Genomic DNA, 24,744 nt, shown 5'->3' with positions numbered 1-24,744 from the left:
GGCCCCCTGTAAATCATTATCTCATCAACAGCCCATCCAGGTGCATGGAAAATGCTTTTCTGGGCTCTGTTCTCGTATCAGCCACTTAGGAATTAATGGGACCCAGGGTTTCACAGAGGTTGTGGGCATGGAAGTAATGGATAGGAAAAATCCTGGCTGGGAGGTTGAGGACTGGCTCATACCAGGTGGTGCTGTGGGTGCTCAAAGCACTCAAGGATTCTGGGGAGAGAGGACCCAAAAAAAGGGCTGGTGGCAGATGTTAGGATGAGGGATTAACACGAATATGACTTGGCTGAGAGATGCTGGGGTAGGCAGATGGTGGGTTGATCCCCCCTCTCTTTTCAGGTGTTTCTATATGGAAAAGTTGCCCAGCTCTGCCTGGGATGGAGCACCTTCACAGGTGTCCTGTGAGGGGGGACATGCACCCCAGAGGGACTTGTCCACCAGGAGTGAGTGCTGCTCACTCTCTGGGCATCTCTCCAGGCAAATTTGGGCAGGTTTGTTTCATTTTACTGAACACATTTGCAATGCACATAGAAAGGAAATCACATCTTAACAGTGGAAAGGCAAATCCACCAGCGCATCCTTTGGCTGGTGTAAAGCAACAGGAATTCACTACTCGGGCTGGGCAAATACTGCAAATATTTGGGGAGAAAAAAAATAATTAATCCTGTCTGGTTTCCATGCCTTTATCTCTCTGTCACCCCCTGGTGTGGCAGGTAAACTGCACATGGGGGTAAAGCCGTGCTCAAGCTCCTACTCTGTTGTCAAGGGTAATCAAGGCCATCAATAAATCAGGAAGGTTTCAGGAACAGCCTGTGTTCCATGCCACTCCTAAAATACAGCTTTTTGCCAGTATCCAGACATAAAATGTGTCTTTGACCCTGCTTTTTCACAGACCTGTTGGTCTCTAAGTATTCCAGACAGGACTCAATTTAGAAAATATACTGGGGGAGAAAAAGGATATTTTGGGGCTTGTATTCCACTTCCCTTACCTAAAAATAAAATTTTCTGCTCCATTTTCCTGCTGCTGCTCATGCATATTTTATACATTCATTAGAGCAAAGACTTTAAAACACACATAAATCTTGCCTTGCTCATCCAGAGCTGACACAGGGAGTTGTGCACACCTTCCCCAGAAGTTGCTGGTCTCTTAGCCGTGACCAGCCTGCTCCAGCTCTGCCAGCTGCATCCCACAATATCCTGAGCCACATCGCTCCATCCACAGGGATGCAGCAGATTACACTCCTGGAAGGGTTGTCCTCACAGAAAGCAAGATTGAAATCCCTTTCCATTTCTTTTCCAGGTAGGTAAGTTGGTCTGGGGGGAAGTTTTGAAGCAGGATAGGTGTTTATTCCTCTCCCTGTAGCCTTAGGCATGCTGCCAGCCCGCCACTTTGGCCACACCAACTCCCTGCAGTGCTCCAGGCTGGGCACAGAGTGGCTGGAGAGCAGCCAGGCAGAGGGACCTGGGGGGACTGAGGGACAGGAAGCTCCACAGGAGCCAACAGTGTGCCCAGGTGGCCAAGAAGGCCAATGGGATCCTGGCCTGGATCAAAACTAGTGTGGCCAGCAGGTCCAGGGCAGTGACCCTTCCCCTGGACTCTGCACTGGGGAGGCCACACCTTGAGTGTTGTGTTCAGTGCTGGGCCCCTCAGTTCAGAAAGGATATTGAGGTGCTGAAGCAAGTCCAGAGAAGAGCAAGGAGGCTGGAGAAGGGACTGGAGCACAAGTGCTGTGGGGAGAGGCTGAGGGAGCTGGGGGTGTTTAGCCTGGAGAAGAGAAGGCTCAGAGGTGACCTCAGCACTGTCTGGAACTCCCTGAAGGGAAGTTCTGGCCAGGTGGGGGCTGGTCTCTTCTCCCAGGCACTCAGCAATAGGACAAGGGGGCACGATGGGCTCATGCTCTGCCAGGGGAAATTGAAGTTGGAGAGCAGAAAAAAATTCTTTGCAGAGAGAGTGCTCAGGTATTGGAATGGGCTGCCCAGAGAGGTGGTGGATTCACCTTCCCTGGAGTTGATTGGATTGGCCGTGGCACTGAGTGCCATGATCTGGTAAAGGGACTGGAGTTGGACCAAGGGTTGGACTTGATGATCTTGGAGGTCTTTTCCAACCCAATCCATTCTATCATTCTATGATTCTATTCTATGAATACACAAGGAAGGATATGAGTTCTGGAGGTGGGGTGCCAGGTTTTTGCCTTCATGGGGACAGGATGGATGGCCCTCAAGAATTACCCATGGAGACCTTTATTTCACTCGTGTTTTCCAGGTTAGTTTAGTGTGTCAGGGAAATTAACTCAGCATAACATTTCCCACTGCCAGAGGTTTTGGGAATGATGCTGAGAGGTGTGGATGGAAGGCTGTTAGCTAGAGCAGGCTGGGAGTCAGAGATGAGCAGGATAAGGCAGGGAAGCACAAACAGCTCCAGCCCTGCAGCTTTTGGGGGATAAATGGCAGAACACAAGGTCTGCACTGGTATGTGTAACACAACATTTCCATGAATACCTCCATTTATTAATTAACTTTTATCTTTTCCAGGCAACTGACAATGATGTGGGCACATATGGGAAAGTCAGTTATTTTTTCAGCGATGATCCTGACCGGTAAGTAGGACTGACTGTCAGGACTTTGCTCCTCCAAAATCCTCTTCTAACCTCACTTGGGAGTTACAGGGCAGTTAAGGGCCTTGATTATGTCCTACCTGTGAGATGCCCTATGAAATCCTCTCTATACTGTCTCCAAGTAGGGTGAGTTAACTTCAGCACATGCCTCATGCTCTATATATTTAATTGCTTTGCTAAATGGGGACCTACAGGCACCAATAAATACCTTTGCAGTGAGTTGCTGGCTGTGGAGCATCACTTGTGCCCCACTCGAGGTGGGCAGTTGAGGGAGGCATGTGGGCTGCTATCTTGGGTTGAGCTGGCAAAATGCCAACTGCTTAGTACAGAGTCAAACCCATAACAGCTGCCCAGCAGAAAGGGTATTGGGGCGTCTGCCCCCCTTTTCTTTGCCTATAGAGCAGCAGTGAGTGTTTCTCCCCCACCAGCTGCCCTGAGCTCTTGAAGATGCCCTGGGACATAATATCGCTTAGAAGAAAGTCAGGAACTTCACCTACTGCCACACAAGGTGTCAGGCTGCTGCCACCCCACCTCCCCATCTCCAATGTGTGATCAGCAGGGCTTTTTCCCCTTCCTTTCCTCTCCCCTCAGTTTCTCCCTGGACAAGGACACGGGTGTAATTGTCCTGACGGCTCGGCTGGACTTTGAGACCACGCAGCGCTACACCCTGACTGTCATCGCCCGGGATGGTGGCGGGGAGGAGACAACAGGGCGCGTCAGGATCAATGTCCTCGATGTTAATGACAATGTCCCCACCTTCCAGAAAGAGGCATACCTGGGGGCCCTGCGGGAGAATGAGCCCTCCGTCACGCAGGTGGTCCGGCTCCGGGTGAGGGCCTGAAGTGGTTCCTCTGCTTGGAATGCACATTGGGGAGACAGGAGTGGGTCAGAATCATAGGATGGTTTGGGTTGGAAGGGGTCTTAAAGCTCATCTCATTCCAACCCCTGCCATGGGCAGGGACACCTTCCACCAGCCCAGCTTGCTCCAAGCCCCAGCCAACCTGGCCTTGAACACTTCCAGGAATGGAGCAGCCGCAGCTCCTCTGGGCAACCTGTGCCAGGGCCCCACTACCCTCACAGGGAAGAATTTCTTCCTAATACCCAATCTAAACATCCATCTGTCAATTTAAAATTATCAGTGCCTTTGATAGGTTTAAGAAACATTTTCCAAAACAGGTGTCAACAACTGGTTTCTTTCTGGGATGAGAGAAGCAGGAGAGAGGAGGCTGGTTTACAGGCCCCCTCAAGGCCCCTGATGAGCACATGTTTCTTCATTGCTTTTCCACTCTCCTTGGGCCCAGCCTTCACCTCCCATCCCCTGGGCTCTCTCCTGTCACATGTCCCTGGCACAACTCCCGTTCTCATGTTCTCCCTCCACTCCCCAGGCATCCGATGAGGACTCCCCTCCCAACAACCAGATCACGTACAGCATCGTGCAGGCATCTGCTTTCCGCGACTACTTTGACATCACTGTGTCTGAAGGGTACGGAGGTAAGTGCTGGTCCAGCACCCCAGTGCCACTGATGAGCAGCAGCACCTCAGACTGCACTCACAGCCCTACAAGCTGTCATGTCAACAGCCTTTAGGAAATTGCTCCAGCAACTCCTCTGCTTGTCTTGACCTCACCTGCAGTGCAGACCTTTGGAGCAGGACTTGAACCAAGCCACTGCATTTCCATGGCTGCACAGCTCACTCTGGGTCATGCCAGAGACAGGAGCTCAGTGATGTCCAGTGCTTGTGATTTTGGGGCATTGCTCCCTCAAATAGCCACTGTAGGCCCTGGGGAGGGAATGTGGATGGGCCACCTACCCTGAGCACCCCTGCCGTCCTGCTCAGTGCATGAACACCCTCCTGAGCATCCCATTTTGCATCCTTCCAGTGATCAGTGTGAACCACCCCCTTGACTATGAGAAGGTGGCTAATGGGGTCATCTACCTCACTGTGATGGCCATGGATGCTGGACAACCACCACTCAACAGCACTGTCCCTGTCACCATCGAGGTGTTTGTAAGTAGAGCGCCCGACTTTACTCTCGTGGTTTCCCTGCAATTGCTCCATAGCAATGCTAGCAATTCATCAATAACCCAATGCCAACGAGACTATCCCACCCCGTGGATCTGTATGTGTGGATTGTGGTGACATATGTCTCATATATGTCATATATATCTCATATGCATATGTGTCACGTGTATCAGTTAAAGAATTGATGTGCCTGACATCTGGGAAGGTCTGAGTGACAAAGGGTGACTAAGAGTGTCTCTGAGGGATGTCACCCTGAACAAGTGCAGATGGGCTGTCCTGATCCCATGCACCTCCTCCCTTTCCTCAGCTGTGCATGATGCACTGGGAAACCACAGGAATTAACATGGTGGGAGCCACAGCTAGACACAGGGTGAGAAGCAGAGTCATGAACAGAGTGGAGGCTCTGGAGGAGGGGTTGCTGCTGGGAGAGGCAAAGCATCACAGCGTTCCTCAGGAAGATTAGATTGGAGTGTCACTTTGAGGCAGGTTGTGGTTTGAGGATGTGTTGAGGGAGGTATCAGTGATGGAGACAGTTTGGCTGATAACCTGTCAGTCTCACAGTGATGGGATCTATGCTGGGCTGGTGGCAGCGTCAGTCTGGAAAGGTGAAGGAGATAGAGCTCACAATGCTGTAGGATGGGAGTGAAATCCCATGAGTATATCTCTCCTCCAGCTCCCTCACTGTTCTTGAGAGAGAGGGCAGAAGGCAGTGCTAGGGGTGGTTAGTGCTGGTTAAATACATCCTTCCCACACTGTGCTTTAGGCAGCATAAACACCTTTTTTAAAGACCACACTTCAGTGGGTCATCTCCCCAGGTTGGGTCTGTATGCTGGTGGAGTTTAAATAGCTGCCACTTTTCCCACTCTCAACCAGAGGGAATTTCTCTCAACTGGAAAAGGAAAAGAAAAAGCCAAAAAATAGGAATAAAATGAGGGGGAAGCATTTTGTGATGGCACTTGAGGAACAAGAGCCGTGAAAAGGCAGAGCGAGAGCGAGTGTGGAGGGAGGTAATTTTTTTCCATCCTTTGGTTGTTGGTTTTTAATAAAGAAGTCAAACTCGCCTTGTAGATTTCCCATTAGGGGACAATACGCTTTTGTAGAGGGAGTCGCCGAGTCAGAACTAATAGTGCGCGCCGCGCCAGGATCCCGGGAAATATCACTGCTAATAAGGTTCTGCCTCACTCCCTGCCACTGAGCGATGAGCCGGTGACTTACAGCCTGCCTGCGTCTGGAGGAAAGGGGTTGTGTGCTTAGTGTGAGCATCCACAATTCTCAGCATCCTTGGAGATGGCATGGGGTGATAGGACAATGGGGATCAGCTTCAGAGTGGAAGAGAGGGGGGATTTAGATCAGATGTTAGGAAGAAATTGTTCCCTCTAAGGGTGGTGAGGTCCTGGGACTGTTTGCCCAGAATAGCTGTGGCTGCCCCATTCCTAGAAATGTCCAAGGCCAGGTTGGTTGGGGCTTGGAGCAACCTGGGCTAGTGGAAGGTGTTCCTGCCCGTGGCAGGGGTTTAAAAAGAGATGATGTTCAAGGTCCCTTCTGACCTAATCCATTCTGTGATTTTATGATATGGTGGCTGTCTGAGAGTGAGGGTGTAGGGAGGAAGGTTGAGGGTCAGGAGAACATAGGAAGCTGTTTTTAGCTGGTTAGGTGCATAACCTCATCTGTGGGAGTGGTAGAGTGCTGGATTCTGTTTGGCATCACTTGGCATTGCCTGTGGGGAGCTTTGGCGTTCTTATTTCTGAAGTGGGAAATGTCCTCCTCAACTAGAAGGCAGGTGCACACCAGCTCTGTCCAGATGGAGAGCCAGCCAAAAGCAGCCCCTGCCTCCTCAGGAGAAGACTTGCTGGGCCATGGCATTGCTGAGCATGGCCTGATGATCTCAGGAACATTAATGACATGACACAGCATCTGCTCTGGCCTGTGTCCACTCAGCCTGAACCACAGCAGAGCTCAGCGAGGTCCAGCTGCAAGTGGCATGTGGCTCAGCTTCTCATTTTCTTTGCCTTTAACCTGCCCAGATGTCCTGGGTTTGCCCTCGATGCCCCCCACCCATCTCTACAAGGAGGAGGAGGAGGGATGGTGAGGACAGTACCCAGGCAGCTGACAATTCCCTCATTGCCCTCAGAGGAGGCGTGTGAAGGCTGAGTGACGCAATGGCTGATTAAAGACCACCTGCCTCCAGCAATGAAAGCAGGGGATGGCAATTTAATTGCAGGACGATGGGCATCGTTGGCATGCGAAATTGTTTGAAATATCAAGTTCAGTGGCAGCTGGACCTGCAGGTCCATCAGTGGTCTCCAGGTAGAAAACATGTCCAGAGCAGCCCCAGGGAAATGGCAAGGTCCATAACGGTGTTTTAATGTCCTGGCAGCTCTGTCCTTCCCTCCATGGGCAGTTGGGTTTGGGTCATTTAAGACAGATTCTTAACAATGTTTAAACAGCATTTAAGGCTCCCTGGGGGGAGCTTTAAACCAGTACAAAATCTGTTTTGAGAGCTGTTTCAAGCAGTTGCTCCTGCCTGATCTCTCCAGGATGGCAGTAGTCACTGGCAGAGACAGACCTGCAGGGAGCTGGTGTGCAAACCAGCTTCCCCCAAAACATGCTGTGGCTGCCCTCTCTGCAAACACCAACAGCATTCCTCCTCTGAAAGACAGGCAGCCAAAGCTCACCAGCTCACCTGGTCAGACCAGTTTGCCTCATGTCAGCCACATGCTGCTCTAAGAGTGAGGAGTGGGTCTGTGAACAATTTTGCTGTGCTTCATGTGATGCCTGAGGCTTCCCAGGAGTTGTGGTGGAGACAGGAGCAGCTTGAAGAATGCCATCTGCCAGTGGCAGTGGTTCCTCAGCGCTGTGCCCATGGTGCTGGGTGATGAGGCAGTTGGTGTCATCCACACTGTAGGGCTCAGCAAAGTCACTGACAATCATCTTATCTCAACCTCAGCTGCCTCCAGCGTGAAACCAGGTGCTCAGACCCCCAGTGCTTCACCCCCAAGGCACCTTCCCCACGCTGGCACTGTGAGCTGGTCACACCTTGAGGTGTAGTTGGCCAGGAGCATCCCTGTACCAAATTTTTGCAGCTCTTGACCATTTTGCCTTTTTCCCAACCAGCCTCTCGACCTTCTCTTTGCTTCAGGATGAAAACGACAACCCCCCCACATTCAGCAAGCCCTCCTACGTGATAACCATTATGGAGGACATCATGGCAGGTATGGGGCAACGCCCTGCTCCTTCTCCAGGCTCACAGAAGGCCACTGGGTGTCTTACAGTCAGAACAGGGTGGGTGTTGCCTTTTTGGTGGGGCAAAGCCAGAGACCTGGTAAAGTTTCATAGCTGGGGGGGTTTGGCCCCACAGTGCATGCAGGAGAAGGGACCCCTTGCCTGGGTGACCTGCAGGATCAGTGTGGGGGATCAGGGCAGCTCTGACCCATCCCAGCCCGCGTTTTTACCTCTCCCAAGGAGCCACAGTGCTGTTTCTCAACGCCACAGACATGGACCGGTCTAGGGAATATGGACAGGAGTCGATCATCTACTCCCTGGAAGGCTCCTCGCATTTTCGGATCAATGCTCGCTCAGGTAAGACCCTGGATGTGCTTTCCTCTTTGTCCTTTCAGTTTCCTCTTTCAGCCTCACTCCTTCCCTCACCCTTCCCTCCTCTCCTCCAATCATCCTGCTTAGGAGACTCACAATTTAAGGGATTCACCAGATTGCAGACACCACCAATTGCTCAGTCACCATGAGAGCTTCAGCAGAGGCGCCCATGGAAACTCAGCCCCTGGTGGGAGTGACACCTAAGGAAAGGTTCAGCTGTGAAGGTTTCTGTTAGCTAAGGAGCTGCCAGGGTGCATCTATTTGAATCAGAAGAAAAGGCCCATTTGTAGAGTACCCTGTCCCTGGTTTTGAATGTTGTTTTTTTTTATCCCTGTCATCTCCTGTGGCTGCAGGAGAAATCACAACAACATCTTTGCTGGACCGGGAGGCCAAATCTGAGTACATCCTCATTGTCCGGGCAGTGGATGGAGGCGTGGGCCACCATCAGAAGACAGGCATTGCTATGGTGAGTGTGGAAGGAGGTGATTCCCATCTCCTCGAGCCACTGGTGCCCACCTGGGGCTGGGACTGGGAAAGACTGTGGTGTTTCATTTTAGCTGTGTAAGTTGGTAAAGACCCCACAGCTGCTCACAGAGTAGCTGTCCAGGCTGTGTAAACCTTGAGATTAGCTCACTTTCCTGGAAAACCACACTGGAGTCACCTGACCTTCCAGGGCTTTATATATCCAGCTCTCCATGTGGAGATGGTAATGGGTACCTATTTCCCTTGCAGCACAGCTCCCTTTGTTTGTGCCTTTTGAGAAGAGGCTTAGTTGCAGATCCTGTAGGCACACTTAGTTATTCCTGGTGATAGGAATAGCAGTCTATTCACATGCTGCCTAGGTCAAGGGTTTACAGCCAGCCTGGAATGCCTGGGCTTCTCAAAAGGTCCTGGTGGAGCTGCAGGTTCAAGCCTCCTGCTTTTCTGTGCCCTTCACAGGCATCAGGGAGCCCCACTGCTGGCAAAGTGTTTGTAAAACTCTTTGGAAACACCAGGAAGTCAAAGCCAAAGTTCCATTTCAGTTGGACTTGATGATCTTGAAGGTCTTTTCCAACCTTAATGATTCTGTCTCTCACTGGCACCACATTTCTTTGGACATTTCATACCATCGGGGTGCTCTTGCTCCTGGGATGCTCAGTTGGGTCGCAGGAGAGATTTCCCATGCAGTGCATGGCAACTCAGAAATATCTGTGTTTGTGCTGAGGAATATCCCTAAAATAGTTGTCACTCCTGCTGAGGGCCGTCAGAAAGTCTGTGGTAGTAAACTGGAAGCTCCCTATGGAGCCTCCCAGAGATGTGTGATAGCCCTGGTCAGGCAGCAGCATGGCCTATGGAATGCTGAGTTCCCCTCTGGGGCTCTGGATGAGATTATGTTCTCCTAAATAGCTTTGTTGAAAGGCAAAACAACGGGAAAAGAAATACCTCCTGATTCCTAAAAAGTTAAAGAATATTAAAACTTGGTGAGATGAGGGTGACTGAGTAAGTTTGTCTGCTACTATTAGCAGGGATATACACCTGGAGCTCAAAAGAATCATTTTTGATCAGCATTAAGGGTCCTTATCAAGGTCCCTGTATGATGAACAAGTGCCAGGGGTGCTCGGAGTAGTCTTCCCCAGGGACCACTGTGGTGTCTTGGCTTGTCCCTGGAGATTGTGGTGTCCAGACTCACCTCTCCTACCACGGGGTGGCACCAGCAGCTCATCCTGGAGTGACAGCAGGACACGGGGAGCAGACAAGATCCCAGGAGAAGCTCCACTGAAACTCCCTCTGCTTAGGGGTCCCCTCTGCCCCACTCTTCTTGAGCTGCCGCTCTTCCCTCAGACACCTTTATAGCCTCACAGACTGGGTTGAAATGAGTGATCCGAGGAGGTGAGAGACTCCCAGGCAGCAGGATGCATCCCACAGGCTCACTACTGTCACTTAGATGCCATTTCTTGAGCTGAAAATGAGGATAGGTAACACTTCAGGGCACCATCCTCGCCTGTGCTCTCTTGTCTTCACACCTCCCACCCCCTGTTTCTGTGCCTTCTCCTGATTTCTAATTCACTTTTTTTTCTTGATTTTTACCAGTGACTCAGTTTTTTCCTTCCTTTCCTGCCCCATTCCCACTGCATCCTCTCCCCCACTGATTTGCATCCGCCTCCCAGTGAAGTAGCTGTTTGAAAACACACTTTGTGCCCTGCAGTTGGTTTTAACAAACACACGTGAGCCAAACCCAGCTCGGGTATGCCAAGGAGCCTTGGCTGTGAAGATGCAGGATGTGGATTTTCTGCAAGTTTTCCCTCCAGAGGGTGAACATGGAATCACAGAACCACAGAAGTATTTAGGTTGGAAAAGACCTCTAGGATGATCAAGCCCAGCCATTCTCCCAGCATGGCCAAACTCCTCACTAACCCATGTCCCCAAGTGCCACATCTACACATCTTTTAAATCCCCCCCTGGGCTGAAAATCCCCACGACTGTCCTGGGCAGCCTGTTCCAATGCCTGAAACACATGTTGGGTACATCCAGGGGACATGCCATGCCACCCCAGGAAAGCTGTATCTCCTGATACAGCATTGCCTCCTTGCTCTCTTGCAGGTGAACATCACACTGCTGGACATCAATGACAACTATCCCACCTGGAAGGATGAGCCATACTTCATTAACCTGGTGGAAATGACCCCCCCCAACTCAGATGTCACCACGGTACGTGTGAGGAAAGGTGGTGGTAGTACTAAAGCCTGGTGAGGTTGTTACCAGCCTGGCTGGAGCAGGGAGTCACCTCCGAACCTGTGGCACCTCCTGAGTGGTGTCACCTCCAAACCTGTGGCACCTCCTGACTGGTGTCACCTCCAAACCTGTGGCACCTCCAGTTCAGCACCATCTTGCAGAATTCCATTTAAAATATTACTCCTGAGCCTGCTACCTACTGCCCATCCCCTGTGTTTCTTCTCCTTGCTGGGATATTATTTTTCCTCTCCAAATTGTGTGGATTTTGGCCAAACTCTTCTTTTCTTAGCCTCGCCTGCGACCTCCTTCAAGGACCTCTCTGAAAGACTTTGATTTACAGCCTTTCAAGTCCCTCTGGTGAAATAAAAGAGAAGGCGAGGGCGAGGCTTCTACTCCATCACACCAAAAAAAAAATGATGGGAACAGAACGGAAAATAAATGAGGGAAAAGTGAAGAGAATCCACAAAATCATATAAGAAGGAAGGCTGCAAAAAAAAAGGAGGGTTTTTTGAGGGGAAGAGGTCTGTGTGAGCCAGAGCACAATGGTTTTTTCTCCTCCATGCACCACCAGCCCTGCTGCTTGGCACCAGCTTGAAGTCATCTTGCCTTTGACATCCCAATTAGTTGCTGGGAAAATAATTATTTTGTCACTGATCTGATGTAAATTCAGCTGCGGGACAAGCAGCAGGAGCTGGGGAAGTTATGAGTGCAATGAAATTGGGGTTTTTTTAATGTAAATGTCCCCTGTAATTAAAAATGTCACAGGGAGAGCAATAAAGCACAAAATATCTGGCGTGGAGGAGAACTTCTCCAAGGAATTATTTCCAGCATTCTGGATGTGGCAGCACAAGTTCCTCAGAGTGCGTCTTTGTCCCATTTATTTTGTTTTTCTGAAAGGTCCATGTGTTTTAGCTGGTTTTATTTAAAAGGAGGAAAGCCAGGTTGATTGCTGTGTGCTCGTGTCTCTCTTGCCATGCCATTACCTCCTGGGTTTGCAGGCCAGTTTGGGGAAGATTTAACACCATGGTACAGGTCCCAAGGGTGTAAAATCACTGCAAATACCATGGAAATATAGAGCTGGATGGAGGAAGGGAAATATTTTGCTGGTGCTGGTGCAGGGAAGCCTCTTATGTGAGCTCAGCCTTGTTATCAGGCACTGGCAGATCGACGTGCGAGTTAATTGCCACCGCTCTGCTTTAATTATTTGCTGTTTCTCCACGGCAGGTGGTGGCTGTGGACCCGGACCTGGGGGAGAATGGCACAGTGGTGTACAGCATCCGACCTCCCAACAAGTTCTACAGCCTCAACAGCACCACGGGCAAGATCCGCACCACTGGTGTGCTCCTGGACCGGGAGAATCCCAATGCCCAGGAGGCCCAACTGATGCGCAGGATCGTGGTGTCCGTCACCGACTGTAAGCCCCAATTCCATCCACAGTGATCCCTCCTCACCCTCCATTCTCCCTCATGGACCTGTTTTCACGTGTTGAGTTGAACCTTTGAGTCTGGAAGGCAGGAACTCTCTCTCCCCTCAGCCTGGCTCCAGCAGCATCCCAGAAAGTCAACTGAGCAAGTGGAGGAAAAAATTGCTGGTGTGTTTTTCTCTGGAAATAGTACATTAGGAAAACCTTTTTTGTAGGAAAAATGATAGAGATATGAAGACAATTTTCTATTTTCAGAGAGTGATAAAAGAAAGGGTAATGGTTTTAAACTAGAAGAGGAGAGATTTAGATTAGGATTTAGGAGGAAATTTTTTACTCTGAGGATGGTGGAACAGGTTGCCAGGAGAAGCTATTGCTGCCACATCCCTGGAAGTGTTCAAGGCCAAATCAGACAGAGCTCTGAGCAGCCTGGTCTGACAGAAGATGTCCCTGCCCAAGGCAGGGGATTGGAACTAGATTGTTTTTCAGATCTCCTCCAATCCAAACCATTCTCGGATTCCATCTAAGGGTCCATTCATGACAAATCATCCATGACAAATCAGGGACATCACCCCATCCTGCATTACTGTCTGCAAGAGGGACTGAGGGCTCCTTTTTAGGGGGAAAGAGTGGAAACAGCTCGAGTATTAACTTTGAGCCCCCATTCCTGTCCTCCACAGGTGGGAGGCCACCCCTGAGAGCCACCAGCAGTGCCACAGTTTTTGTCAACTTGCTGGACTTGAACGACAATGACCCCACTTTCCAAAACCTTCCCTTTACTGCTGAGATTGCCGAGGGCCTTTCTGCTGGCACCTCTGTTTTCCAGGTGAGTGTGTCTCACTGCTGCCGTGTCCCACACTGGGAGCTGCTGCTGGTCTCTGCCATTGCTTCTGCAAAGCAGGCTAACAGTGCATACTCTCCATCTTCTCAATCTTCTTCATCTCCTTCTTCATCTCCATCCTCTAGCAGTGCAACTGAGGGCATGCAGGGGGGTTGTGCATCTCACCATATGTGTTCACTCTTAGCAAGGGGGATTCTCCAAGGCCTCTTCCCACCTTCTCCATCTTCTCCATTTTTTCCACCCTTTCCCTTGTCTAACAGTTCAGCTGCAGAAGGGGTTGTGACATCCCCACCCCATATGGTTGCTCCTGGCAGGGCAGACCCTCTGAGGCCCCTTACATTTCCCCCCAGCATCCCTGGAGACAAAGAATCACTCAGTGTTTCTGTACCATGATTTTCCTTGTCATGAGGTGATCAGGCTCGCCCATGCTCTCCCCACCAGGTAGTGGCCATCGACCTGGACGAGGGTCCGAACGGGCAGGTCACGTTCCGCATGCAGGTGGGGATGCCCCGCATGGATTTCCTCATCAACAGCACCAGCGGGCTTGTCACCTCCACCACCGTGCTGGACAGGGAGAAGATCGCCCAGTACTACCTGCGGGTGGTGGCCAGCGATGCCGGTGTGCCCTCCAAGAGCTCCACCAGCACCCTGACTGTCAAAGGTGGGGGCACCAAGACCCCTCTGAGCCATGCCCAGACACAAACCCCTCTCTGGTCTCTGGGTGACAAGGACTCCTCACTGGAGGAAATACGGTTTATATGGGAGACACACTAAGGAAGCAGATGGATATATGATCTGAAATCAGGATCATGTCTGGTTTGTGTCCAGCAGGACATGAGCAAGGCAGCCCATCATGTTGAGGTCCCCACAGCTTCATGGCTGCCATCAGCACAGAGCAGAGATGGGGAAAACACGGAGTTTCTGGCAGGGCCCCCAAATTGTCCACTGGTTTTTCTCTGTTCCCCCATCCCCAGTGTTGCTTTTCCTTTCAGTCTGTCTTTTACCTCAGCATGTGATTCCCATCAGCTGCGTGCCTGGACAGCCCACGCACTCCCAGTTCAGAGCTGGACCCTTATTGCATGGCCTGTCTTTAATTTAATGCCTTGCTATTTACTGGCTTCATGTGAGCCTGGGGCTGAGGATAAGCATCATCTGGAAATAAACTGACCCTGGATCATCCTCAGGCCTGAGTTTGGAAAAGAAGTTCCTGGTCCCGTACCTCCAGAGCTCTCTGTCGTACACCAGGAAATACTGAGCTTATATTTAAGCCCCAGCTTTCCTGTTGAATGGAGATGGAAATGGGTTTGGTGCAAATAGTAAATTGAGTTGCAGTGATGTAAGGGTTTTTTGGCTGTGAGGAAGGTGATTTGGAGGTGTCAGAGGCAACTAAATACAGCCTGCAGCCATGTGGACAGTCCTTACAGCTGCTCTGCAGGCACCCCCACCACACAAATGGCAGGGAAGGTCAAGCAGAGCATTCCCTGTGATGCTCAGAGCAGCAGGCAGGAGCTTTGGGAGCCTGACAGACATCAGCCTGGCCTCTGCAGGAGGGGCAGTCCTGGGGGACACTCAATTCTGCTCTCTGTTTTAGTTCTGGATGTGAACGATGAGAACCCCACCTTCTTCCCAGCCATCTACAACGTGTCACTGCCTGAGAACGTGGCCCGGGATTTCAAAGTGGTCCGACTCAACTGCACGGATGCTGACATCGGGCTGAATGCTGAGCTCAGCTACTTCATCACAGGTATGAACCCCATGTGAAACAGGAGCTTTGGCTGCAGGGCTGCCCCAGACCTTGGCCAGGGTGTTCTGCACTTCAGTGCTGCCTTTCCCAGCCCTCCAAACCTTGTCCGGCATCGCCCTCTGCTGAACAGCCCCGCTTGGCTCCCTGCCGTGCTGACCACTCCACTGTGCCCTGCCTGGGGGGGAACAACTGCCCAACAGCATCCCTGGGATGCAGCCAGGAAGGGCATGAGAATGAGTAGGGCATGGCTGGGGAGGAAGGGCTGGGGTGACATTCATCTGGGTTCATGCTTTGAAGTCATAGATAGAATTTTGGGGCATCCTGTAGCCCTGTGCACAGGTGGGGTTGGGTGGGCAGGGGGCAGGTGGGCAGTGATGCCACCTGGGAATCACCAGGCTCACCCCGCAGCTGCAACACCTGCAGCAGGAGGCTGGGGAACCCCCTGGGCATGCTTTGACTTGCAAACTGCACATGTGGCATTGAGCCCTCAGGAAGAGGGTATAAACAGAAGTGTCAGCGGAGAGTCATTTTTCCCACAACAGCAGCCTGGCCTTTCATGTCACAGCCCCTCCAGCCTCACCACAAGTGAAATGGGCTGTGTCGTCCCACAGGTACCGCAGTTCACGTGCAAAGTTACCCCAGTTTGCTTCCAAAACATTCAGGAAATGATCTGGTTCTTATATGATTCAGCTTTTCCTACAGCTTTCTATTTGTTCCTGTGCTGTGAGGGCAGCACAGTGTTTGATGAGGCAGAGGGAAGGTGCTCTGCCCACTTTTGCAGCAGAGCAGCTCTGCCTAGGACAAGATAAAAGATCATTCTTACACAGCTGGGCTGACCCTGTGCCTAGGCTGCAGAATCCAAGTTGCACCAGGGAAGATTCAGATTAGATACTAGAAAAAATGTAAGAGTAGTCAGGCACTGGAACACGCTGCCCAGGGAAGCTGTAGATGCCACATCCCTGGAAGTGTCCAAGGCCAGGTTGGACAGGACATGGAGCAATTTGGAGTAGTGGAAGAGGTCCCTGTCCATGGCAGGGGGTTGATATAAGGTGACCTTTAAGGTCCGTTCCTACTTACACCATTCTATGATTCTGTGATTTCTTGGTCCTTGTCCTTTGCTGCAGGTGGGAACCAGGATGGCAAATTCAGCGTCGGTTTCAGGGATGGGGTGGTCAGGACAGTCGTGAGTCTGGACAGGGAGTCTGTGGCATCGTACACACTGATCCTGGAGGCCATTGGTAAGAATTTCCCACTGATCCCATGAGAACACTGCCACACAGCCCCATGGGGTGGCTGTGCATGTGTTGAGCTGCCTTGCAGATGTGTCAAAGAGGCAGCAACCTCCAAGGCACTTTATAAACCATAGCCTGTGTTTGGTGTTAACATTTCACAACCCACATAAATTAATATGTCCTGATTGCACCATGACTTTTTCAGATGGCATATTCACCTCTCAGGTTTGACCAGCCCCAGGACTTTCCCTTTCCCCTGAGGAAAGCAAGGCCCCCCACTCCTGAGAGGCTCTGTACCGTCCAGGGCATCCCTCCACCCAAAAATGCCAGCAACACCACAGCATTGTTCCCCTAATCCAATCCAACCCTTGGCTCTGTGGCTGCTGATTAACCCTGAGCCACCTGGCACGTGCAGAGGGCCTGTGTGCCAAACACAGCTTGGCTGTCCTCCCCAGAGCTTTATAATGATGTACCTGTTTACAGACCACTTGGATGCCCCTTTAGAAAAGAGAAATAAATGGCTGGTCACATTTGGGGGTACAACATCGGGGGCACAACATTGCAGGTGCCACAGGGGCTGCAGCGGGGATGCTGCACCAGCTGGGCACACAGGACCAGATGCCAAAGGGTATGCTGAGAAAACTAAACCCAACCTATGCTTCCCAGTGCCTCATCCTTCCTGGCAAATCCAAGAGCTGTGCTGCCATGGCCTTGTCTATGGAACATCAACCCATCCTAATGTTCTTCAACTGTGAGCTGAGCTGTGGCTTCAAAAAACTTTATCAGACTCCTACCTGTATTCATCTCCCAAATCCCTGGTCTCCAGCAGTCACCTCCAGAACACACCACTTGGTGTATGGAATCCCAGATCCTCTCTAATAACCAGTTGCATTTCCAGCCTCGCAGGACTCCTTGGCAGAGTTTGAGGGTGGTTTGGCTTTTTCTTTCAGGATAGGAAGGAAAAAAAAAAGCAAAAACACCCTTGGTTCAGTGTGGGATTTGGAAACTGCAGAAGAGATGAAGGATTTTAGTTTAGAGATGGAGGTGACTGAACCTCCCCTCCTTGCCTTTCTCTTCCATACAGACAACGGCCCCACCGGGAACCGGCGCACCGGGACTGCCACCGTGTACGTGACTGTCCTGGATGTCAATGACAATCGGCCCATCTTCCTTCAGAGCAGCTATGAAGTCAGTGTCCCTGAGGACATCCCAGCTGCCAGCAGCATAATCCAGGCATGTGGCTCTTCCACTGGCACCCTTGGGAGGGAGAAGGGGGTCCCCCACTAACAGTGCCCTGACTGTGAGCTGCAGGAAGCCCAGGGCAGGTATTTTCTCTCTCCATCAGTGGTCTGCTCCCATGGGGCAGGGAGAGACATGTTCTTGCTTGTGCACTCCTCTGCTAACCCAGGCTGTGAGTACTGAGGAGAAGGCAGCAAAGAGCAAGGGAAAATTAAGAAATCGACCCCATTTCTGCAGAGTGTGAGATGAGAAAAGCCAAGCCCTGTGCTGGCGAGGCCACTTTGGCTGCGTCCCTGCTTCACCCCTCCTCCCAAAGCAGTAGATCACAAGGGGGAGGGAGAAGAGCGGCTGCAAAGAGATGCTCAGAAAGGGGTTATAAAAACGGGAGGGAGAAAAGCATTTGGACTTTGCTTTCATTTTCGTTGGTCTTTGAGGGAGCGGTGGCAGGGCTGAATGGCTCAGTGAGCACCGAATGAATGCAGGCATTCACCCTGCCTCTGAGGCCTTCCAGCATCCCTTCAAACCCTGGGCTCTTCTGGAGCAGGCACCAAAGGCTCTTTGCAGAGGGCCCTGGGAAGGCTTCTCTTGCCTTGAATACCTCTCCAGGCACAAGGAAAGGGGCAGCTTTGTCCCTGGCTTCGGCAGGCAGGGTGAGTCACTGGGAGGGAAGAAAGGAGCCTTTTGCCTGTTGCAACAAAGGTTTGCTGGGAGCCATGTGTCGTGCTTAGGGTGGCTGGTCCCCAAACAAGAGTGGCTCTTCATCACCTGTTGTGCCATGACACGGTGTAGGTGATGTCTTGGAGGTCAGGCAGCTGCCTGCAGTTCCAGAATGGAGATTGCAGGTAGAGAGAAGCCCTGCCTGGGACTCCTGAAACTGAGCCAGTTTGGCAAATTGAAAGAATTGAGGAAACTTGAGTCTGACTGGCATCGAAGTGCTTTTTCTTAGAATCTGCTTCCCAAAAGAGGAGGATGCTCCTGGAATTCTGTGGCAAAGGAGAGGAGGTATTTGGGGAAAGTTTGCTTCAGCAGAACAACATCAGAGGGAAACAGAGAAGGGTCGTCACTTGGCTTTATTTTAATTTACACCTTTAGTATTAACTATTTGTACAGAAGGTCCCTCCCTTCGAATACATCTCCACATCCCTATGACAACAGGACGGTTTCTGAATGTTTCCCCATCCCTTTCTCCCAAAGCCAGGCAGCCCAGAGACAGAGAGCAGGAGTGTCCCAGGCAGCCCAGTGAGGTCCTGGCACAGAGCTGCACCCCACGATGGGTCAGAAACCATGTGAAACACAGAGATGGGGTTTGGTGCTCACCATGGGCATAGAGAATTCACCCAAAGGGGTGAACTCAGTGACCGAATGTAGTGTGAGAAGAATTAAATCACTTTGTCCTGATGATTGTTTTAAAGCACATCAGCTGCCCTGCTGGCTGTTGTACCCTTTCCCAGCAGAAATTAGTAGCTCAGCTTTGCCTTTCCAAGCCAGCAATGGCTGCAAGCATCAAAAGGCCCTTTTAATGCATTTACAGGTGTGTTTATCTCCTCCTGCTACTCATTTATGGAAGCAGGTTCCAAACAGCTGTGCCATGCATCTTTCCAAGCATCAACCACAGCAATCCATGGCTCATTGCATGGGGAGGGGCAGGGACCAGGCAGCACGTGGAGGGCACAAGCCCCACTCCACCTGCTCAGGAGCACAGCTCAGTGGGGAGTTCTTGGCTTATTGTGGAGCAGGTTTGCCCCAGGATGCCTCTCTGTAGGCAGCCAGGTTGCTCTGCTGTCTTCCAGCTGTTTGTTCAGGTGCAGCACAACTTGCACAATGTTTTCCAAAAGAAAAGAAGCAGCAGGATTTTTTGGGACCGCCCAGTGATAGCTGTGTGTGGGTGTACTTTGGATGCCTCCCCCTTTCCTGACAGGAAGCAGTAACCTGGAAAGCATTTGGGAATCTGAGGTTGCAAAATCTCATATTGCCTCACAGAGCCACTGCCTGGAAATGAGTTGCTCAGAGAGACTCTGTGGGGATGCCCAGGATACCAAGGGATGCAGGAGGAGGGAACTGAGCCTGAACCAAAAGCATGGGAAAGAACAGCAGAGCAAGATCACATTTTGGTGGACTCCATGATGTCCCAGTGCTGTCTGGCAGGGGAACTCCTGGGGCACACAAGCTGACTCTGAAACACCGGCCGGCTCCTCCTGAAGCTGCTGATGGAGCCTCTCAGGGAGCCCAGACGTTTCCAGAGCCTCAATTGGGGCTCACTGGCATCTACTGGGTGATGGGGCATCCACTCCCGGGGTCCAGAGAGGGACTGGTCCAGCGCCGCCGGCTTGCAGAGGGTGAGAAAGATGAGGAGGGTTGCCAGGAGGAGGAAGATGCAGACAAGTACAATAATGAGAGGCAGTGGGTCTGTCATCTCAGAGGATGGGGTGCTGGATGGGACCAGCTCAGTGGTTGAAACCAGAAGCCCAAGGAAAGGTGGAGTGGGATTGTTGCCAGAGTTCTCTGTGCTCATCTTCCCTGCAGTGCACAAGGGGCTACAGAGAAGTGACACGGGAGATTTCACAGAATGTCTGAGCTGGAAGGGAATCACAAAGGTTATTGAGTCCAGCTATTCAGTGAGTGGCCTATACAGGGATCAAACCCACAACCTTGGTGTTATTAGCACCATGCTCTAACCAACTGAGCTAATCTCAGGGTCATACCACCTAGAAGCTGGACAGGCAGCCACCTTCTGATTAAACTGATGGATTCTTGTCATGCCTTGATGTCCAAGATTCTCCCAACCATGTTTTCTGTGACAGGGGGGAATAGGAGGTGTCCATTTGTTTTGCCAGAAAGCAAAACACAGAGGTAGGATTTATACCTGCAAAGAACCTCCCTGAACTGAAGTGCAAAACCACCTGGCAAAGAAATCTAGCACAGGTAGTGCTATGTACACATGGTACCATGGGCCCTTGTGAAGACACCTTTAAGGGAGCACAAACATATTGCATGAAGATTTTCTGGAAGAGATAAATATCCATACATGCAGGTTCAAAATCTTTCCCCCAAGCTGCTGGGGTTTGGATCTTCTCTATTCCCCAGAAATGTGGGTTTGGTTGACATTTGGGGTTTTTTGCAATCAGATAGTTCGTTGAGGCTCTGCCCTGGTAATTTCCCATCAAGCTGTGGTAATGCATTGATTATTTTGCAGAGGTGAAGTGTAAAACCCTAACCCTGCTCGTGCCAAAAATCCTTGTGTCAGGCATTTTGCTGACCTACTTTCAGGTTCAGACATGTCACAGGTTTCTCAGGCAGTTCTGCAAAGGGTGATGCAAACCAGCTTCCCAAAGCCTCATCAGTGACAGCTCTTAGCCAACACCTGATGGTGACTGTCCTCTCCTTTACGTGTGGGATCAGATGCTCCCAAGAGCAGTTTGCACCCTTTTTTAGCTCCCATGCACTCTCCAGCCCCAGACAGGCTGTGCCAGAGGCTGACACCCCCCCAGCCTAGAGATGAAGGCTGGGGAAACCTTGCTATGCCAAACCTCTGCCATGGCCCTGGTGCTTCAGCCTATATGCTGGAGGTAAACGTTTAATACTTTCCTACAGACATGTGGGAGGTAGGACAGTGATATCAAGCTGTTTGGCTGGTCTGTGGTTGGTCAGTCTCCTGGCAAGTTTGTATTTGGATTGAGCCAATTTAAAATTAAGATCTTAGAAGAGGAAAGGCAGGGCTGCAGGAACCACCAGGGTCTCTGGGTCTGCTCTTGCAGCCACCATCCCAAAGTCACACAGGTGTGTGTGTAGGCAGCAGCCAAACATTCACCGTAAAACATCCAAAAAGGGGAGAGAGGACATCAGTGACGTGTCTTTAATTGTTAATTGGAAACTATGAGACACCCTGGTGGAGACAAGCCCAGTGGAAAGTGAGGTGCTGCATCAGAAGAGACGAGCATCACTCACCGCCCGAGTTATGCAGAAGGAAACAACCTTCGGCAAACACTGTGGTAGCTGCAAAGCCGAGCACTCAGGGGTTCAGCAAGCCTTGGGCTCGGGTTGTCCATGCCCCAGGTGTACCCCTTGAGCTACAAAGGTGAGCTCCCAGCTCTGGTTTGCCAGGCTCCTGCCTCACAATCACTCCTGTGGCATCTGTGCTCCAGACAGTGAGCTCAGATATAAGAGAACAAGATCAGTGGTTTCCACTGGAGTTGGGTGCTGGGTTTGAGGCGCTTGGGAAATGTGTTTTATTTCTGGAATATTTTGCATCACCTAGGCTTGAGGATTGCCAGCTGTGATGCTGGCAGCCTCAGGGCAAAGACTGTATCAGCCTCCCCAGAGCTCAGGGACTCTGAGGAGATGTAGATGTTTCCATGGGCCAGAGCCAGGTCTATGCTTGGAAAATGGAAACTGCAAACATAACAAGTCAGCATCTGAGAACACTGACAGAATCTCTGTGTGTATGCAAGCAAGTCTAGAGACTGGTGCTTTTCTCTTCTCCTCCAAAGTAATGTTTTCCCTTCTCTTCACCCCCAATTTATTTTTTTATTATGCAGCCCCTCCGTGCCTGGCTTAGCCCCATCCCCTCAGCTTTGGGAGCAAAGCTGCCATCCCAAGGACCCCCTCCTCCATGGACACGCTGTTAGTCTTTGCTGCCTGGCCATGGAAAACCAGCAGGCAGGGCTGCAGCATAACCCACACCAAAGGCAGCCTGAATCAAGGTTTCCACGGCTACCTCAATGCTGGCATTTACTGACTGCACGTGTTCAGCGTGGTGACCTTACATTGTTCCTTAAGAGCCAATGGGGAGGTGTGGGCAATTCCTTCAGGCTGTTTTTCACTCCCTTGGTCCTGGCTGCAGAGTTTGTCTTTTAAATTCACTTGACAGTGTTCCATAGAAACCCATCAGGAGGGATCACACTGATGTTTTCCCAGGCTTTTACAGCCACATCTTGTTCTCCTCTTGCTTCCCATCCAGCCTCTCATGCCTAGATCAACTGGCAGAGCTGCAGGTTCATGAAGTCTGGGCTTTCACAGCATCACTGTCCCACCCGAGCCCCATATTATTAACCCTGGTGGGTTATTAAGAGGTTTGCCCATTATGAAAATCCCCCCCCTGCCTGATCAGCTCCAAACATGACACACCCCCATGGGTGCTCAGGAGCCAGCACTGGGCACAAGGCAGCCAAGGATCAGAGGGAAAAATGAGAAATTGCAAAAGGTAAACTGCCCCTGAGGAAGGTGGAAAGGAAGAAGAAATTATTCTCATGCATGAGCAGCAGAGAGAGTTTTTCTGCCCAGCACCAGGCACTGCTCCCTGGCCTGGCCCAGCTGCTTAGTTTGGCAGGTGTTTTTCCATATGCTCTCCCTTACTTTCCTCAGCCTGCAAAGAAAAGGCTGTTTTCTAGTACTGCCTCTAACACAGCTCCAGTGAAAAGCAGCTCTCATTCCTCTCCCTGTCCTGCTTAGCAATGCTTTCCTGGACCTCCCCAGCTTTTCCCAATGAACTAAGTCTTTCCACACGCATGGAGGAGGAGGTGATGCTGGAGGGTACCAAACACCCAGCTTCCCAACCCGGATGGGTGGGTACCAAAAGCAGGGGGACCGAAAGTGAGTGATGCTGTTCCCCATCTCCCTCACTCTTAAGCAGCAGAGCTGCAGCTACAGGACTTTCCTGCTTTCTCATCACCAGGACAGACAAAGCAACGCGACGGGAGAAGGGAAAAGGGATGCCTGACCTCACGCCCACCCCGAACTTTTCATCTCCCCCTCTTTTGCAGCCTTTTCCCCAGAAGGCTGGAGGGCTGAGGGTAGGAGTTCTGCAGCCAGGGGTCTGTCTCTCACCCCCCGGGGTGAGCCCGAGGGCCGGCGCTGGGTTTGCCGCGGGGGTTTGGGCTCCCTACCTCTCACCAGCTGGCCGAGCCCGGGCTCTGCCTCCCGCACGCCTGCCTTGCGCCTCTCCCACCGCGTTCTGCCGCCTGCCAGCCCCCTCCTCCCTTTTAGGAGGGTGGGAGAAAGAGGGGAACAGCCTGAGCGTGCAAAGCCAAGGGGCCCTGAGCCCCTTCTCGGGCTCTGGCAGCGCCGCAGTGCCTCGTAGCTGTGGCCCCCTGGAGTGAGAGGTCGAGCCCCCCTGGATGTGTTTCCCAGGCTTTGTCCCGTGGGAAGGCTAAATGGCACAGTCTGGGGGTGGTGGACTGCCCTCAACGTGCTTGCTCCCCCTTTTCCTCACAGCTCTGCTTTTTTACCACTCTTTTATTGTCCTCCCCCACTCCCCGTCTTCTTTTCTGACACCTTTCCAGGAGCTGGAGGTGTTTGAAAGGGGGCTGTGAAAAGGACAGCAGCCCACTCTCTAGCAGGGGGATAAAGCAGGTTGGAGGCACTGGTGCTCAGCTGCACTAGGTGCCTTCCACCTGCAGCAGAAAGAGCTTTTCTGCCACTGCTTGCACTCCAGGGCTATTGTTTTCCCAAGTTTAGGACAGTCTGTCAAAGTACCACCTCTCCTTTAGGACCTCAGCGGGTTAAACCAAGCTTTTTCCAGGCTACAGGCTGGCAGGAGCATGAGGTGCTTTAATAAAAACCAGCTACCTGGGCTGGCCCATTTCACGTGCTTAACCTGCTGGAGCTTTATGCAGCAAATGCTTGGGGTGAGCTGGGAAGAGGATGGCTCAAGGGGAGATTGCAGGGTACAGTTGGCTCGTCCTGAAACGAATTTTCCTGGGCACAGCAGGTCTGGGAATGACAAAAAGTGGTGAAGTTTTGCTTCCCATCACTTTGCTTTTCCTCCTCTGGCTACATGATGCATTTCCCAGGAGGGAGCCAGTGCCATGCCAAAGCAGCCTGTGTGGCGGGGCATCGCTTGCCTGCTGCTGTGGGGCCAGTCCATCCCATGGGAAAGGAGCCAGGCTCCTGCCCAGAGACAGCCTCAGGGTGGAAGAGCTGCTCTGGGAGGGAGAACTGTGAAATGAAGGTGCCTGTGTCCATAGTGGAATGTGAAATAAACCACAAGCAAGATATGAACTGGTCTGGGACAGAGGAGAACAGCATGTGTGGCACAGGGATGAGAAATCCAGACAGTTTACAAGTGCAGAGGTCAGTGTTTTCCAAGGTTTCCACTGACACAGGATGTTTTAATGGAAGGGAGCAAAAACAGTTCAAAGCATCTCAAAATCACATTTCAGAAGAGCATCTCAACTCCTGCAAGTGTTCTGGGGCTGGAGGTGAAAGCCCTCACTGTTCCCACTGCATATGCATCCATTGCAGCCACCCCTCTTCTTTCCAGCGCCAGTCTAGGTGCAAACCCCCACGTGCCTGGGAAAAGGAAATCACTGGGTAATATTGTA

The 24,744-nt window shown here is 51.5% G+C and overlaps 2 protein-coding genes across 2 annotated transcripts in view; one reads left to right on the top strand and one right to left on the bottom strand.

Annotated features, from left to right (window-relative positions):
* CDH23 (cadherin related 23) overlaps positions 1-24,744 on the top strand; it is a 208,272-nt gene that overhangs the window by 140,124 nt on the left and 43,404 nt on the right. The window contains exons 14-27 of the mRNA XM_071564094.1: positions 2,539-2,603; positions 3,213-3,450; positions 4,007-4,112; positions 4,501-4,628; positions 7,783-7,855; positions 8,106-8,222; positions 8,591-8,703; positions 10,818-10,925; positions 12,174-12,363; positions 13,050-13,195; positions 13,652-13,871; positions 14,802-14,954; positions 16,079-16,192; positions 17,271-17,419. Of these exons, the coding sequence (XP_071420195.1) occupies positions 2,539-2,603; positions 3,213-3,450; positions 4,007-4,112; positions 4,501-4,628; positions 7,783-7,855; positions 8,106-8,222; positions 8,591-8,703; positions 10,818-10,925; positions 12,174-12,363; positions 13,050-13,195; positions 13,652-13,871; positions 14,802-14,954; positions 16,079-16,192; positions 17,271-17,419 (1,920 nt within the window). The remainder of the gene's footprint in view (positions 1-2,538; positions 2,604-3,212; positions 3,451-4,006; positions 4,113-4,500; positions 4,629-7,782; positions 7,856-8,105; positions 8,223-8,590; positions 8,704-10,817; positions 10,926-12,173; positions 12,364-13,049; positions 13,196-13,651; positions 13,872-14,801; positions 14,955-16,078; positions 16,193-17,270; positions 17,420-24,744) is intronic.
* On the bottom strand, positions 18,587-19,944 carry C9H10orf105 (chromosome 9 C10orf105 homolog). The gene has a single exon (XM_071563906.1). The coding sequence runs from the start codon at positions 19,935-19,937 to the stop codon at positions 19,527-19,529; it is 411 nt and encodes a 136-aa protein (XP_071420007.1). The 5' UTR covers positions 19,938-19,944; the 3' UTR covers positions 18,587-19,526.

The sequence above is a fragment of the Pithys albifrons genome, chromosome 9, assembly GCF_047495875.1.
Source record: "Pithys albifrons albifrons isolate INPA30051 chromosome 9, PitAlb_v1, whole genome shotgun sequence".
Classification (NCBI taxonomy): Eukaryota; Metazoa; Chordata; class Aves; order Passeriformes; family Thamnophilidae; genus Pithys; species Pithys albifrons.
This window is presented reverse-complemented; position numbering and strand designations above follow the sequence as displayed.